Source organism: Ammospiza caudacuta, chromosome 14 (assembly GCF_027887145.1).
Source record: "Ammospiza caudacuta isolate bAmmCau1 chromosome 14, bAmmCau1.pri, whole genome shotgun sequence".
In the NCBI taxonomy this organism is placed as follows: Eukaryota; Metazoa; Chordata; class Aves; order Passeriformes; family Passerellidae; genus Ammospiza; species Ammospiza caudacuta.
In genome coordinates this window covers 4,469,627-4,486,675 of record NC_080606.1, presented here as the reverse complement: position 1 = coordinate 4,486,675, position 17,049 = coordinate 4,469,627, and the positions used below count along the sequence as shown (strand labels likewise).

The window sequence follows — 17,049 nt, the reverse complement described above, 5'->3', positions numbered from 1 at the left end:
TGCTGCCTTTGCTTTAGACAACACATTCAACCCCCGTCTGGAGAATGACCCAGTTCCTAAAGGGGCTTTTTTTGGGTTGGATCCTTATTAGACTTGGCTTTTATAATTCCTGGAGGCTTTGGTGTGTAGAGAGTGAACACACATCAACGCCTCCCTCCCTGATAAACAGAGAGCAGCTCATGGTGCCAGGCAAAAACATTGGATATCGTCTGTGGCTAGGAAATTGTTTGTCTGGATCTGGATTCTCCCCGGTCTGGCACTCTGCCCTGCTGGGCTTTCCCTGCAGACACAGCAGAGCAGTCCCAGAGGGCAGCAGAGCCATCAGGCCACTGATGGCAGGGCCACACTGTCACCTCTTCCCAGGCAGAAAAGCTGGGAAAGGCTTGGGTGAAAACACAGACTGGAGCTGGTCCAGGTCCTCTGTTGGTCTCCTGAGCATTAGCGGGACCAGCCTGGCCCAAATTTTGTTCCTTTTCTGTCCATGGTCACTGATAGAGCCTTGGGGGAATTCCTTGAGAGCAGACGTCAGATTAAGGCAGGGAGCAGACTGTGGGGATGCAGGGACAACCCTCCCTGACAAACAGAGAGCAGTTCATGGTGCCAGGCAAAGACGTGCACACTGGATATTGTCTGTAGCTAGGAGATTGTTTGCCTGGCTCTGGATTCTCCCCTGGTCTGGCATTCTGCCCTGCTGGGCTTTCCCTGCAGACACAGCAGAGTAGTCCCAGAGGCAGCAGAGCCATCAGGCCGATGATGGCAGGGCCACACTGTCACCTCAAGGCTTGGCTGAAAACACAGCCTGGAGCTGGTCAGTGGTGCTCACCTGGCTCACCTGAGAGGGATCAGGCAGGGCTTTGTCAAATCCCCCCTTTCTCCCCAGCTTTAGGGCAGGAGGGTGTCCCAGCACAGCCACAGTGCCCAGTGCCAGCACTGAAGGGGTGACTGCTGCTGCCCTCCCCTTCTGGGGGAGAATGAAACCAGAACAGCTATCAGCAAAACAAAAGTGACCTTGGCAAGCCAAACAGTTCATTTCAAACCTGTCTGTGATACCTGCATTTCTATAGCAACAAAAATAGGAGGTTTTGCTTACAAACAGTGTCTTGTACATCTAAGAATAGCCATATTTCCACAAAGTTCTTAAAAAAAGACACAAATGCTAGTTTGGATATTAAGATTAATATATTTAATCTTTCTTGTTTGTAAAACAAGACATAAATTTGTGTATAGATATAACATATATTTTTTAATTTATATATAATATATACAGACAATAAAAAAATTTTCTTCTGTATTAGACTGAGAGATTTATGGAGGAATGATATAGGCATAACGGGGAGCTTTGAAGAAACTCAGAGTTTCATAACTAGGTAATTCCCAGGGAAAAGGAAAACACCCTGTCAGCCTTCAGCACTGAAACAGGCCTTGCCCACCACGGACTGAAGTCCCAACTGGCTCTTCCACTGGATATTTGCTACATGGTTCTTGGAATCAGGAGGCTGTCCCCACAGCAGGATGCTCTGTGCCTTGCTGACAGCCCCGGGCCAGGGGAGGTTATTGCACTCCGAGGACGCAGTGTTAAAAGCACATCTGTGCATTTCCATAGCTCCTATGGAAGAACGAGACATTTCCAATGTGCATATTTATCAAAACTCATAGAGATGGGAAGTGACTGCTCATCTCCAAGGGCTGGGGTGAGCTGCCTGGCTTGGACAGCTGCCCTCACCCCCTGAGGCTGTGAGCAGGGCTGTGAGCAGGGCTGTGTCCTCCTGCCCGGCCAGAGGCTGTGACAGGGACAGGCACAGGGATCCCGAGCTGCAGTGGGTGGCAGGGTGAGGGCAATGCCATGGGTGACCTTGCATTTCTCTCCTTGCTCTCTTTTGGAGGGTGGGTGGCTGCAGGGAAACACCAGTTAAGGCTGTCTCATTGGTTATGTCTGATACTAGACTGGGAGGAGAAGGAGGAGGAGGGGAACCTTGGGGTGGGGAGGAACACAACTAGGAACCATTTTACCATTCACCTAGGAGTCAAAACAAAAACCCCAAAACAAACAAACCTCCCAACTCCAAGTAAATAACCACCTCAGAGAACTAAATAATGTTTCTTATGGCAGTCAGCCTGGTGAAGACAGAAAAGGAACCCCAACACCCTGGCAAGGAGGACAGCCCCTGCCTGGCTCACAGTCAGAGCTGATCTGGGCTCCTCTCTGATGGTCACAGTGAAAAGAAATAGGAGAGGGTTTGGGCTGAGCCTTGGGGGCATGAACCTGACCTCTGGAGAATGGTGTGACAGTGGTCTCCTCTCAGCTGCTAGCCCACCTCTGGCCTGCAGTGGTCAAGGATCAATCAGTCTGGGTTCCTTGCAGGGTTTCTAGCATGGATTCAGCCATCCAGAAGAGGAACACAGAATTGTTTTGGTTGGAAAAGACCTCTAAGATTATTGAGTCCAACCATTCCCCCAGCACTGCCAAGGGCATCATTAAACCATGTCCCCAAATGGCATAACTAAAGGTCTTTTAAACACCTCCAGGGATGGTCACTCCACCACTTCCCTGGGCAGCCTGTTCCAAAACCTGACCACCATCATGAAGAAATGTTTCTTACATCCAATCTAAACCTCCCCTGGCACAACATGAAGCCCTTTCCTCTCATCCTGTCTCTGGGGGAAGAGACCGATCCCCACCTGGCTGCTCCCTCCTGTCAGGAGTGGTGCAGAGCCAGAAGGTCCCCCCTGAGCCTCCTTTTCTCCAGGCTGAGCCCCTTTCCCAGCTCTCTCAGCTGCTCTCCATCAGACCTGTGTTCCAGACCCTTCCCGACTCTGTTCCCTTCTCTGGACACGCTCCAGCCCCTCAGTGTCTGTTTTGTTGTGAGGGGCCCAGAGCTGCACACAGGATTTGAGGAGTGGCCTCAGCAGTGCTCAGGCAGGGGACAGTCACTGTCCTGGTCCTGCTGGCCCCACCATGGCTGGGACAGGCCAGGTGCCCTTGGCCTCTTGCCCACCTGGGCACACCTGGCTCCTGTTGAGCTGCTGGTGAGCAGCACCCCCAGGGCCTTTCCCACCAGGCCCTTTCCAGCCCCTCTGCCCAGCCTGGAGCTGCAGGGCTTGGTGTGCCCCAGGACAGGGCCTGGCTGGGCCTCAGCCCGTGGAGCCAGCCTGGCCAGATCCCTGTGCAGAGCCCTCCTGCCCTGCAGCACAGCACTCCCACCAAACTGGTGTCACGTGCAGACTGACTGGAGGTGTCCTCAAAAGGTACTAAACAGGACAGGCCCCAGCACTGAGCCCTGGGGAACACCACTGGTGATGGCCCCAGCTGGATTTAACTCCATTCCCCACCACTCTCTGGGGCCTCTCCATCCATCCATCCATCCATCCATCCATCCATCCATCCATCCATCCATCCATCCATCCATCCATCCATCCATCATGTTTCTCCAGGAGAATGCTGAAGAACACAGTGAAGAACACAGTGTTAGATTTTTTACTAAAATGCACAGTCTTTCCCTCACCCACAGAGAGTCACCCTGTCATGGAAGGAGGCCAAGCTGCTCAAGCAGCACCTGCCTTTCCCCTGTGCTGGCTGGGCCTAACCCCTTGTCCTGTGTGTGCCATGGCATGGCACCCAAGATCATCTGCTCCGTGACCTTCTTGTCACCGAGGTCGGACTGACAGTCCTGTGGTTCTCTGGATTGTCCCCCCGTGCAGGCATTGAACCCTTGCCAGTGGCACAGGCAGTGCCTGTGCTCAGGACTGGAGCACTGGGGCCTAAGCTGTGAGAGCAGAGCCCAGTAGGGTGCCCCAGCTCTGTGCCAGCATGATGGCAACCTGCCATAACCTGCTAGGACTGCTTGCCAAGCCCCAGCACAGCATCAGGGGCTTGCACCCCACAGATCCCTTCTGCTGCTGATTACGTTGTGTTTCTGGGCCAGGAAGATCCTGGAGGCAGAAGAGTTGCTTACGTGGCAAGACACTGGTTTGGCTGCAGAGTGCCCAAGGGGAGTCAGGAGATCTCAGCTCAGCTCCTGATAGCTCACTGGCCCACCTCAAACTGTGACAGAGGTCTGCAGGAGCGAGGCCCAGAGCCCCATGGAACCGCATGGTGTGGGGATGGGGTGCCTGTACCTCCCAAGCACTGTCACCAATGAGCCAGTGTGGGACAACAAACAGAGAAGCTGCTTGAGCCCCTGGACCAGCAGATTGCACAGCTTGTGACAGGGCACAGATTCACCCTTCAAACCCCTCACCAACACAACCATGCATTCTGCAGAGATCAAAGAGTGTCTTGGCTACCGCAGACCGCGGTCAGCGTGGGCCTGCAGGCACCGCATCCTCAGCAGGCCTGTGAGCTGTGAGAGCATGGCCTGGCACACACTGCCTCCTTGGTCTTCACAGCTGGCTTTACTTATTGATCAGCGTCTTCAGGGAGCGCGTCAGGGTGCTCATGACCGTGGCCACCGTGGCCGATTGGCGGGCCAGCTGCTCCACAGTGTGCTGGTGGCTCAGCATCCTGGCCGTGGACTCCTCGGCAGCCTTCAGGAGGAAGGTGTAGTTCCTGACCACCTCCTCCACCTTGGTCAGCAGCTCCTGGCGCTGGGACTCGGAGCGCACGACGTACACCAGCCTCACAAAGGTCTCAATGAGGCTGCTTAGCACCTGGAAGCTGCTCGTGATGGCCGAGAGCATGTGGGTGGGACTCTTGTCGACGGCGGCCACGCGGCGGCAGGATGCCCGGAACTCCTTGAACTTGAGGGCCAGCTCCTGCTTGTACTCAGCCAGCTGGGAGATGTAGGGCTTGCAGTCCCGCACCTCAGGGCTCAGCACACACTGCCTCAGGATGGTGAGGAGCTCGTTGGTGTCCAGCTGCACCTGCAGGAACCCGTTGGGGAAGCTGTAGGCATGGCCTCGAAGGGTGTTGATCTTTGCCAAGCTCCCCTCAAAACTGGAGGTCCTTAAATCTATCTCCTGGGTCTGGCTCTCGTTGGGACTGCTGCAGGCTGTTGCGTCCAGGACCTGAAGAGTCCTGCTCATGACTGGGACCATCTGATTGTCCAGCTTCATTCCTGGGAGTATCTGCATGGGGATGGAATAGGACAGCTCATCCTTCTCGCTCCCATCATCTGCCACATCGCATTTCCTGTAGTAGAAGCAATAGCGGATGGAGCAGCACTTCTCATCTTCCATGTCTTCATCCCGCAGCTCAGCAGGACTCGGGTACATCTCCTCCTGGACAGAGAACACTGCTGAACCCTTCTGGCTCTTCTTGTCCTGTGCTATCTGGACATAGGAGGGGTCAGCCACTCCAGTGGCTTCCTGGATTTTGCTCTTCAGAACAGGACAGAGGATGCTGGGCTCAGGCTCTTTCTGGGGGCCTTTCTGCTTGGTTGAGTAGGTGTTCTGGTAGACGTCAGAGGACAGGGATGTCCTTTCGGTCTTATCTATTTCACTGACACTGTAGCGACGCAAGAGCTTCCTGTAGTGGGGTGCACCCATGCACTCCCCGTGGGAGGTGCACGTTGTCAGACAGGACATGCCGTTCTCTGGGTCTGACCGGTTGTCTCGGGACTCCAGACTTGTGGATCGGATCCGTTTGCCTTTGGAAGGGCTGCTCATGCTGGTCAGCCTAATGGCTTCCACCTGCTTCTGCTCATCTGCAGCTTTGTCCCTGCCTCGCCTCTCCAGTTCTGGCACCACCAGCTGGTTGGGGGGTGGCCTCATTCCCCTGCAAATCCGCTTGCAGTCGCAGCTGCGCCTTTGCTCCCTGGACATCCCTGGCACTTTCTGCACAGGACTGCTCCTCAGCTGGCAGCTGCAGCGCCCAGGGGCAGGCGGGTGCAGGTACTCCTGTGGTGGGAGGTCACCTTTGCTCTTTGGCTTGAGCAGCTCTTCAAGGAACTCCAGCTCGTACTGCTTCACCTTCTGCAGCTGGGCCTGCCGCTCGTCTGTCTCCTTCTTCAGCCGGGTGGGAAATGTTGCAGAGAACAGGTTCCTAAGCCTAAAGGGAGCTTTTGGGGCTTTGGGTTTAGCTGGGACATCAGCATCTTGCTGGGTTACCTCCAGGACTTTCTCTGCTTTTTTGGAAGGCACAGTGCTAATCTGCAGGCTCTCAGATCTGGGCATCAGCTGGATTGGCCCTTTGGCTTCCTCACTGGTGCTCCTGAAAGTGCTACCAGGTGATGCAGAGTGCACATTGCTGCTCTCAGCTTTTAAGATTTTGGCCGAGCTTTCCTGTTGTATTTTCTGTCCTTGGTTGGAAGGAGCTGAGTGTTTCTGCAAGATGAGGCTTGTGGCTTCTCCACCTGCCTTCTGACCTGTCTCTCCGCTCGCAGCTTTTCCTGCAGCATCTCTACTCACTTTTTGCTGGTAGCTTTTAGAGGCAAAAGTCTTACTGGGCATCATCTCCTCGCCTGCTGAGATGAGGTGGAAAGCTTCAGCCTGACTGCCAGGAGCTTCCTTAGGACTTGGAGAAACTTCACAGTGCTGCTGTGGAGAGACCTGCTGCTGCTGCTGACAGTTGCACAATGTCTCTGCAGTTTGTGGACCTCCTTTAAGTGTCAAAGGCTTGCTGCTGGTACCATTCACGTTCTGGTCTTCTTTTAAGGCTGATACCACTTGGGGAGCTGAGGCTTTTGCATTTGCCACCTGCTGCAGTGCAGCTGAAACGATGGCTGGAGTTACACTGCTCTTCTGATCCAGGAGCAGCTTGGAGCTCGGCTGCACCTCCTTGGGCATCTTCTCTTGTAGATCCTGTGCCTGCTCTCTGCTTGGGGCTGCTGTGGCATGCAGAGATACCTCAAAGGCAGCTTTTGTGTGAGCTGCAGCAGCTTTGCACTCAGAGCTTGGCACAGCAGCCCCCTTGCCCTGCTCACTGAGCTGGGGGCTCAGCCCTGGCTGGGCAGCCGAGGTGCAGTTCTGCTCCCTGGGCTGCTGCTCCTGCTTGCTCTTGCAGTTGCTAAGGCTGGGACTTTGGGTGGAGAAGGCTGGCTTCAGTGAGGGCTCCTGGCGGCTCAGGGCGTAGGGGGAGGTGAGAACAGCCTGGGCAGCACAGCTCTGGATTCGGAAAGGCAAGTCCTTCCTGGCCAGGAGGTTTTCTTTGTTGATGTGTTGGGTGAGGAAGTAGGCAGCGTTCTGGTGCTGCTTCATGGCAGAGACCATCTCCGAGACATCGGTCAGCTCTGAGGAGGTTGTCTCGTGGCCAGAGTCCAGGGATGACTCAGGAGTGATGGCAGCCAGGACAATAAGACCTGAGGAGGGACACAAAGAAAACCCCACAACAACCCTCACACCACAGTGTGGAGGAGAGGGGAACTCCTTGTGACAGGGCACATTGGAGAAACTTCTGTGGCTTCTCACAACTAAGAGTAAAGGCTTGTAAGGGAAATCACTTTGTCAGCATTGAGCGGGTTTGATGGCTCAATTCAGCAAGAGCTTCTGGCCCAGGAAAATATCCTGTGAAGCTTTCCACTGTTGGTGGTAGCAGAGCTATAGGGATGTGCCTGGCACAAGAAGGAAAATTGGGCAGCAGGTACTCTGCCACAGTGAGTAGGGCAACCAAGGTGGGAAGAGGGACAAAGGATTGTGCTGCCAGCAGGCTGGTCCCAGAGTCACCCATCTGGCAGCAGGTTTGCCTTGTGAAGGGCTCACACACTGCAAAACCTGGGTGGGAACCTGCAGAGACCGATGGCCAAAGGTCCCAGGTGAGAGGGGTCACAGTGGGAGGAGCTCACAGTGCTGGCTGGTTATGGACTCACCCCAGCATTGCGGCATATGGCAGATTTGGGACAAACCAAGAGACTCCTTCAGCCTCTGTCAGGGACAGGAGTCCCACCTCAGCTTCCTAGAAATCTTCTGAGCAGCAACTTGGGTGCTCCTGCTACAGCCTGCTGCCACAAGTTAGTTTTTACTAAAAGCTGCTTCACAGTCACTTATAGGACAGGAGGAGACTAAAGGGAAGGATGTACAGTAGGAAAGAAAGGCTATAGGCAAAAAAGGGAGTCACAGCCACTGAAATACCTGCTGTCTGCTGTGGTGGGGGATGTGGACAATCCTCTGAGGCAGCCAGGGCTTCCAGGGCCTGCAGGGTGGACACCAGGGCATCATCCAGCTCCTGGGCGTGGTCGCGGACGGTCCGTGGCTGCACGCTGTCGATCAGGGTGACCGGGATCTCGTCGTACAGGATGCCACAGAGGTGCCGGCCCTGCTCCTGGCTCTGGGCAGCCGCCCGGCGCTTGGGGTCGTCCTCGTCGGAGCTGTTGTCTCGGAAGCCAGGAGGGGGAGCGGCGATGGCGGGGAGCAGGGACGTTGTCTCGTCTTCTTCCTCGTCGTTGCCGGGAGGGGGAAGCGACATCAGGTCCACGGTGGTGTCGCGGGTGCTGCCGGGCTTGCCCGCCGTGCCCGAGGCCAGCCGGCTCCGGATCTTGGCCTGGCAGGACTCGCAGTACAGGTGGGCGCTGTCGCTGCGCAGGTGCGTGTCTATGGTGTGAGCCCTGGCCCTGCTGCCCTGCCTCTCCTGCTCGAGGCCAGCCGGGTCGCACTCCTTGGCTGCCCCGTTGTAGCCTTGGCCAGAGCTTTTGGAAGTGGGGTCAGATTTGGTCCTGGGACGAGTTTCCTCAAAAAAGATCAGGTTTTCATTGATATCCGTGGCGCTCTCCCTCTCCTTCCTCTGCTCTCGCATGTGCAGGTAGCAGAAGCGGATGAGCTCCGAGTCCCGGCTGGCAGCAGCCCCGGCTGCTCCGGGGACAGTGGCAGAGCCACCCACCAGCCCATTCTCCTTCTTTCCCACGTGCCCTGCCGTGACAGGCCGCTGGAAGTTGTGTGCGTTGATGTAATCTAAACCAAAAGCACAACGGAGCGTTAGCAGCAGCACCCAGTGAGGGGAAACAGCTGGGGAAGCTCCTGCCCACCCTGGAGAAACATCCCTGTGCTCTCTGCCCTCCACTGGGACACCCACACTCCCTGCAGCACAGCCAGCCAACCTGGCTGTCCCTTGGAAAACCTGCTGGGCCCGGCTGCCAGGAATGAGGGTAGGAGAAATGTCCTGCACCACAGAAAGAGTTGGAAGGGACATTTCAAGGCCATCTGGTCCAATGGCAGGGACACCAACTAGATCAGGTTGCTCAGAGCCATGTCCAACATTCAAGGAAACCTTGAATGCTCCTGTGCCTACACCTCATCACCCTCATCATAAAACCCTTCCTCTTTGATCTAATCTGGATCTACTCTCAATTTAAAACCTCTGCCCCTTGTCCTATAGCTACAAGTTCTATTAAAAAGCCTCCCTGGAGCGTTCTCTTCTCAAGACTAAAAGCTCCAAGTCTCTCACCTAGCAGAGGTGCTCCAGCACTCTGATCATCTTCATGACCTCCTCTGGACTCGCTCCAGCAGCTCCATGTCCTTGCTGTGCTGGGGAGCCCAGAGCTGGAGGCAGCACTGCAGGTGGGGTCTGACCAGAGTGGAACAGAGGGGCAGAATCCCCTCCCTTGACCTGCTGGTCCTGCTGCTTTTTGGGCAGCCCAGGACACTCTTGGCTTTCTGGGCTGAGAGTGCACATGGCTGGGTCCTGTCCAGCCTCTCATCCCCCAGCATCCCTGAGTCCTCCTCTGCAGGGCTGCTTTCCATCTGTCCATCCCCCATCCTGGATCAATACTGGCGTTGCCCTGCCCCAGGTACAGCACCTTGTACTTGTTGAACCTCATGGGATTCCCAGGGGCCACTGCTGGAGCTTGTCCAGGTCCCTGTGGATGTCATCCATTCTTCAGGACTATCAACCAAACCACTCAGCTTGTGTCATCTACAGACCTGCTGAGGGTGCTCTCACTCCACAGTGTCCTTGATGAGGACACGAAACAGTCCTGGTGCCAGGACAGGTCCCTGAGCTCAATCCCTCTGCTGGGTAGACAGAGGCAGAGGAGGGCTGGCCAGCACAGCAGGCACTGCACACAAGGATGTGGGTGCTCATCACTGACAGGGATGTGGGTGCTCATCACTGACCCACCAGTGTGTCCAGAGGGCAGCAGGAGCAGCTCCTGTTCCAACAAGGACCTCCAGCCTCACCCTGCCAGCTCACATGTAATATGGCAAGAAGGAATTGTTGCCGTTTTTGGGTAATGTTGGCTACACCAAGCAGTGTTCATCAGGATACCACTAAAAGTGGAGTAATATTGCCTTTTGCGGAGACATCCACTGCAGTTTAGCTGTGTTCCAGTGGCAGGAGCAGCCCCTTGTCCCTCACTGCCTGTGATCCATGTGCTATTTCTATCTGGCTGACAGCTACTGGATCAGGCTGGCTATAACAGAGCTATAACAGCTCTTGCTGTTAAGCATCTCCCAGTGACAGCCTCCCCTCATTCCCTTGTGCAGGGAAAGTGGCTGAAATACTACTTGAATTTCTGGCCAGAGGTCCATCCCTCAGGAGGGGAATCTGTCTGCATTGCAGGTTGGATTGTGCAGCTGTGCTGAGAGCCAGGGGATGCAGGTTCTGTCTGACCAAGGGAAAATTAAATCAAATAAATCCTAATTAAATTCATTAGCTCGACAAATTGGACAATTTGTCTCCCCAAACACATGTTTGTATTATACTGTTCATCACCTGCAATGCTAAAATCCCAATAAAAACAAAATCTCTTTGATGCCTGGCCATGGCAGCGCTCAGAATGACAGCTGGGTGAGGGAGCACTAGGCTGCCAGAGCTGGGCATGTGTGGGCTCTAGGAGGGTGGCAACGGCTGAGGCAGAGGCTTGCTGGCTCCCCATGCCAAGGCAAGGCCTGCTGCTGAATGGGGCCAAACCCCAAAAATCCAAATCCAGCTGCTGCATGCTCAGGAGGGAGAAAACTGCCTGCCAAGGAGCTGAGAGAGCAGCTAAGGGCACAGAGCTGATGGTGGCTGAGGGTGAGAGTGGGGAGAAGAAGGGACAGGGAGCTGAATCACCCGGGTAGCTCCAGCAGGGCACACTGGAGGGCAAGGCTGTGGCATATGGCTCCACAGGGAGATGCAGAGATGGATCTCACTGACAGCGTTCAGACAGCGTGTGCATTTCTAAAAATGTCTGCTGTTCAGCAGGAGGCTCTAATGGGCCTCAGGGAAGATGGATGTGCTCCTCTTCTAGGTAAAAGCATGGGCCAAGGCTTGATTTTTACATTTAAGATTCTGGCACAGTCTGCCTGCAGCCTGGGAAGTCTGGGCTAACTTAATTCATCCCAGTGGGGCTCTCTCCTGCAAGGATGTGCTAATGATCAGCATCCCTGCTCCCTGTGATCCAGCCAGCTCTGACAGCTCAGCCTGCAGCCCTGGAGAGAGCAGGATGTGAGCAGACTGTTTGCCCAGCACACCCTAAACCCACTCCTGCTGAAGGGTGGCTGGGCTGAGTGCCCTGGGTCTGCAAGGGACCTGCTCCACCCCACGGGTCACAGAGTTCTCACTGCACCCAGGAGGATGGAGCAGGGCACCCAGAGAGGGCTGGCACAGACCCACTGCTGTCCTGCCCACTCTGTGACTCCCTCTCACATCACTCCCACCCTGCAGGGTTACTGAGATTGGTTATTTGAGACTGACAAGAGTAGGGCAAGATCTACAACTCTTTGGTAGAGGTTTGGATGAAGACCCTGAAGCAAAACCTCAGGAAAAAAATTCTGGCTATTGCCACAGAATGTGGGAAAACACCTCTTGCACGTGCTGAGACATCTCCAGATGCCAGGAATTGTGGTGCTGCCAGCCTCCTGCCAAGCCCTTGGGTGTGGGGTGCTCTGCCCCTCTCTGACTCCCCACAGCCACGTGTCCCCTGTGTCCCACAAGCCAGGGAAGGAGCACTCTGATGGCAGCTAAACCAGCTCAGCTGCAAACACCCTCTGCTCACAGCAAAATGTGATTAAATACATTTCCATAGGGCAACTGGGCAGAGCACAGTGACAGCTGTCAGTCAGGGCACAGAGGAAGAAAGGAGAGGAAACTGCTTGTACTTACACCAAAATCACCTGCCAGGCCTGTTCTGGATTCACTGAGGTTGCTGCAGGTGCTTTCCTGATCCCTCTTGTGAGTGTGTCCTCCCACAGGTGCCAAATCCATGCTTGGGTGCCTTCCTCAAAGGCACCAAGGCTTTCCCAAGGACCCTCTGCACTCCTCCCCAGGCCAGGCCCATCTTGAGAAGGGAGTTTTGACACTGGACCTAAACTAAGCAATTGTCACAGCCCTCTGGAGCTACAGTGTCACTTGGGGGGTCTGAGAGTGACCTTGGGTTGGTATTTTGCCCATCTCCAGTCACTAAACCCATATTTTATAGTTCCTGTACAAAATATATTGGATGTGAGCCACAGCATGTGGTTCCTGGTTGGCTCTTGTTTGAAATCACTCTTGAGAATCATTGCTCTTTCTGGAGGGTGACTTACACCTGCAATCCATCCTTAAGGGACAGCATTGGTGCCTGCTGGGACAGAAGCTCCTGCTGTGTCCAGACCAGCCTTCTGCTCCCTGAAAAGCTGGGACAGACAAGTTTCATTTCTGATTTAGGAAATCAGCAGAACAGCCACACTCACAGGGCTGCTGTCACAGACATCTTTTATGAAAAATCCTTTCTTTAGGATTTTCCCTTCTGAGAAGCTGAGGCCTCAGAAAAAAAATGTAAACAATGGTTATCTGCTGCTGTAGAATGCAACAGGTAGATTTTTGATTGAGCCATCTTGAATGTTTATAATTAATGGCCAATCAAGACAGCTATCTTGGATAGAGTCCGAGAGAGCTGCCCTTTTGTTATCATTCTTTTCTTTTCTATTCTTAACTTAGCTAGCTTCTGAAGAAACCTTTCCTTCTATTTCTTTTTAGTATAGTTATAATGTAATATATATATATATATCATAAAATAATAAATCAAGCCTTCTGAACATAGAGTCAACATTCTGGTCTCTCCCTTCACCTGAAAACCCCTGTGAACACTGTCACAGGCTGCCCCTGAGGCTCAGAGCCCCAGGCTGGGGGGCAGCAGTGTCAGAGGCAGCAGGAATGCAGCCCCTGAGCTCACACAGGTGGAGCAGGATGCAGCCAGGGAGTGTGTGCTGCACCCCTGCAGCTCTGCGAGGGTGTCAGAGGCAGCAGGAATGCAGCCCCTGAGCTCACACACTCAGGTGGAGCAGGATGCCAGCCAGGGAGTGCACAGGCTGCTCTGTGAGCCCCAGCTTGTGGCTGGCAGCCTCACAGGGCTCCTCCTCAATCAGCTCCTCCTGGAGCTGCTCCAGGAGCTGCCAGCACGGCTCATGGGGAGTGTTTAGGGGCTGAGCTGACACCACAAGTCATTTTGGCTGACCCAAAATGAGCACCTGTCTCCCTGCTCCTTGCTTTCTGGTTAAAGAGGGAGCCTGCTGCTTCTCCAGGTGAATGGGAGCTGTCAGGGAAAGCCTTTCCCTCCCTGGTGCTGCAGGGGAGGGCAGGAGGCTGCAGAGGGGCTGGCACAGAAAGCAGAGGCTGAAACGTACCTGCCTTGATAATCTGAGGAGGGGGTGGCTGGCTGGGGGCCCTGGACAGGATCATCTTCTTGGAGTCCACCAGGAGCCGGCAGTAGCCCGCAATGAGGCAAGCGAAGTTGGTGGCTTCAGGCCACTCCATCAGCAACACCAGGGGCTGCAAGGCAGGAGGGACAGAGAGAGTGAGGGCCCCTGGCTCAGCTCATGGGCACCAGAGCTGCACAGGGCTCTGCTGGGCCCTGCACTGGTGGAACTGGTGAGCTGCTGGTGCTCCCAGCACTGCCAGGTGAAACCAGCCTGGCTGCAGCTCACCCAGCTGAGCACAGGAGGGTGCCTGGCTGCAGCTGTGGTTCCTGATTGCTGAGGGACCCACAACAATTCCTTCTGATCCTTTGTGTGCATATCAGTGCTCTGAGCCCACCTGTTCAACCATCAGGGCTTGGGAGGAGCACAGCGAGTTTGGGAGTCTCCAGAGCTGCCAGAACACCTCTCTCATTGCAGGCACTGTGTTTCCCTACCATAAATTAAAATATCTGCTTCCAGCAAGATGCCAAAAGGGCCAAACCCCATTACAGGTTCCCCCAGCTACCACTCTGAGACTGTGGATCTTATTTAAACCTAACCCTTTGGAAAATTAAATTTGTGCTTAGGAGCAGATGGTGCCTTCCCTTTTAGGAGAGCGTTTATTTGCATGCTAAAAAAGAGCTTTGCTTTAAAGAGAAATAAAACTCAGACATGATCTGTGTGACACATATAACCTCACAGCACAATCTAGCAGCAGACAGTGTGACTCCCAGCTCCCAGATTGTCCCAAGGAGAGGATCAGCGTGCCAGGGAAGCTGTTGGGGTGGGATCCACTGTTACCCACCCAGTGAGGTCCTGGGCACTGCTGGGAGCAGGCTGGGCAGAGCAGCCTCTGTCAGCACAGCTCACCTGGGAGCTCCCTGCTCCATCTGAGCCCCCAGCACTGCTCAGGACAGACCCATGAGATGGGAAAAATTGACAGGTGCCTTCAACAGTTATGGCAAAAGCAGCTCCTGCCCTTGCCTACCCCTTGCACAAAGCATCCCCAGGTACAGGGGATATCTGAGCCAACTGGGAATGCTGAACTGCTGCTCTCTCAGGCTGCCTGTCCTGCCACACTCAGCCTCTTGCACACTGAGAGCCCTCCAGGACTCAGAAGAACTCATTTACCACACTCAGGGAACACCAAGGCTGTTTTACAAAACGCTTGAGCCTACACAGTGTGAAAAGCTTTAAAGCTATTTTGGTTTTCTTGTTTTATAACCACAAGAGGTTCCTGGTACCCACTGGCCAGTTTTGTGCTCTGCTCAATATTTCCTTCTGTAAGCCACCAAGCCCATTCTGGCACAGCAAGGCCCACCTTAGGCCAGTGTCATGCTCTGGACCATAAAGTGCAACAAACTTGGGTGTGAAGCCATCAACATGAGATCCCCAAGCCATGCCAGCCCCTGGCACATTTCTCCCAGGGCCAGGGTGAAGAAGTTCCCTTTTTGGCTGCTGTGCAGGAAGATAAAGGGAAAGGCTGCTGTGCAGGAAGATAACTTGATGTGGAGGAGAAGCAGCCTGACAAGTGAACATGCTCTGCTGAGAGGCTCTGCCCCTGCCTGCTTGACAAGGCTCTCTCTGAATCTTGGAAAATAAACCTGAGATGACACAGATCAAAGGGGAAGTACCAAAGCAGAGAGAGAGGAGTGAAGAGGTTCTCAAGATAGCTCAGAGGAGGCAGCATGCAGTGGTGGGGGGTGACAACTCTTAGCCCAGCTCCAGTCTTGACATAAGTGATGAAAGGAAACCATGTGTTCTGTGTATGAAGCATCCTTAAAACAAGTGGCTTCTACACAGGGCTAAGCCCTCCTGGATTTTTCAAGCCATCTGTTGAATGAGGACATCTTTGTGCATTTTCCCTGCTCTGCTCTGCAGGGTTTGGAGTGCCAGCAGCAAGGGAGGGAGCAAATCCCAGTGGGAGGGAGGCAGTGGGTGATGAACACCCACTGCTGGGAGACTAAACCAAGAGGCCAAGGTGGGCTGAGAGTCCCAATCCTAAAGGCAAAGCAGGGGGTAATTTCCACCATGCGTGAATCCCACAGGGCTGTGAACCTTCACTGCCCCCATGTCAGTGCTCACCCTGCAGCCCCCAGGGCAGCCCCAGTGCCCCAGCTGGTGACCAGGGCCCATTTCCACATTTCTGTATTTCCTAGCTGGTGACCAGCATCTCCAAGACCCATTTCCATCTTTCCATATTTCCCAGCTGGTGACCAGCATCTCCAGGACCCATTTCCATCTTTCCATGTTTCCATTTTTGCTCAGCTGCCTCTGCCTCAGGATGCTCCCACCCATCCAGAGAAGGGACTGCAGGTTCTTGCTGGCAGGACACAGCCCCTGGATCAGTCCTCCTGAAGGGGGACAGGACTGAGATACAGCAACCCTGACTGGTGTTCCTTGATTACAAATGAAGCACCAGGGTGCTGTGAGCTCCCTACCAGCTCTCCAAGCAAGTCCAGCCTCCAGAATGGCTTCCAGCTATAAATGCATGGCATGCAGGGGTTAACTGTGGCACTCTGCTCTGAAAAGGAGGAATCTTAAACCTGGTTAATGTTACAGCTTAGAAAAGATTACTCTGATATACTGGCAGGGAAGCTGTGTGAGGGTTCTTCAACTGTCAGGTATTTAAATATTGTTATTGGGGATTAAATCACTTCAGGCGCAGCTTGGAGCCATCCACCCATGCTGTGGATGTGTCATCTCCCCATGGCCTGGGAGCCCACAGTGCCTGGGTGTCATCCTGTTTTTTAAAGTTCTTCTAAGCCTTCTGATGTTCACATTCTTGTAATGAACCTCCTCATGCACTTTCTGTAAATAACTTATTGTTTTGCATTCTTTTATGGAGGAGAAATTTGATGGACTGTTGGTTTGTCCAGTGTCATTGGAGAGGTGGCACTGTCACCCTCCAATCCACTGTCACTTTTGGCAATCTATAAATGTTGGAGTCAGAATTCAACCTTCCCTCTTTTTTACCTTGGAGAGTCCAGTGTTGTGTCATTTTATTTCATGTCCTAGAGCAACACCTGGGTCTGTGCTCTGCTCATGGGTTATGAGCTTTTACAAAGACACTGATTGTTGCTACATGAAAGAACACAAGCTCACACTGCTGTTCTCAAGGTGGAAAAAGGGAAGTTTATTTTCTGACTCCAACATTTATAGTTTTCCAAAAGTGACAGTGGATTGGAGGGTGACAGTGCCACCTCTCCAATGACACTGGACAAACCAACAGTCCATCAACTTTCTCTTTCTCTATAAACGAATGCAAAACAATGAGTTATTTACAGAAAGTGTGTGAGAAAGTTTGCTACAAGAATGTTAACAACAGAAGGCTTAGAAAATCTTAAAAAATCAAAGCAACAACTGATGGTGAGCAAAGCTGCTGCAGTCAGGCTGTGCATCTCCCCTGGCCCTGCTGGCTCCTCTGCTGCTCACTGACAGAGTTCTGGCACAGCATCTGAGCCCTTCCCACACGGGGTTACAAGGCTGACTCTCTCTCTTCCACTCCACTCCACTCCACTCCACTCCACTCCACTCCACTCCACT

At 53.8% G+C, this 17,049-nt stretch overlaps 1 protein-coding gene across 1 annotated transcript in view; it reads right to left on the bottom strand.

Annotated features, from left to right (window-relative positions):
• Nucleotides 1-4,167: 4,167 nt before the first annotated feature.
• The window catches only part of FRMPD3 (FERM and PDZ domain containing 3), a 29,736-nt gene continuing 16,854 nt past the window's right edge, over nt 4,168-17,049 (bottom strand). The window contains exons 11-13 of the mRNA XM_058814277.1: nt 13,453-13,597; nt 8,005-8,820; nt 4,168-7,235 (exon numbers count right to left, since the gene is read on the bottom strand). Coding sequence (XP_058670260.1) covers nt 4,393-7,235; nt 8,005-8,820; nt 13,453-13,597 — 3,804 coding nt within the window. The 3' untranslated portion in view covers nt 4,168-4,392. The remainder of the gene's footprint in view (nt 7,236-8,004; nt 8,821-13,452; nt 13,598-17,049) is intronic.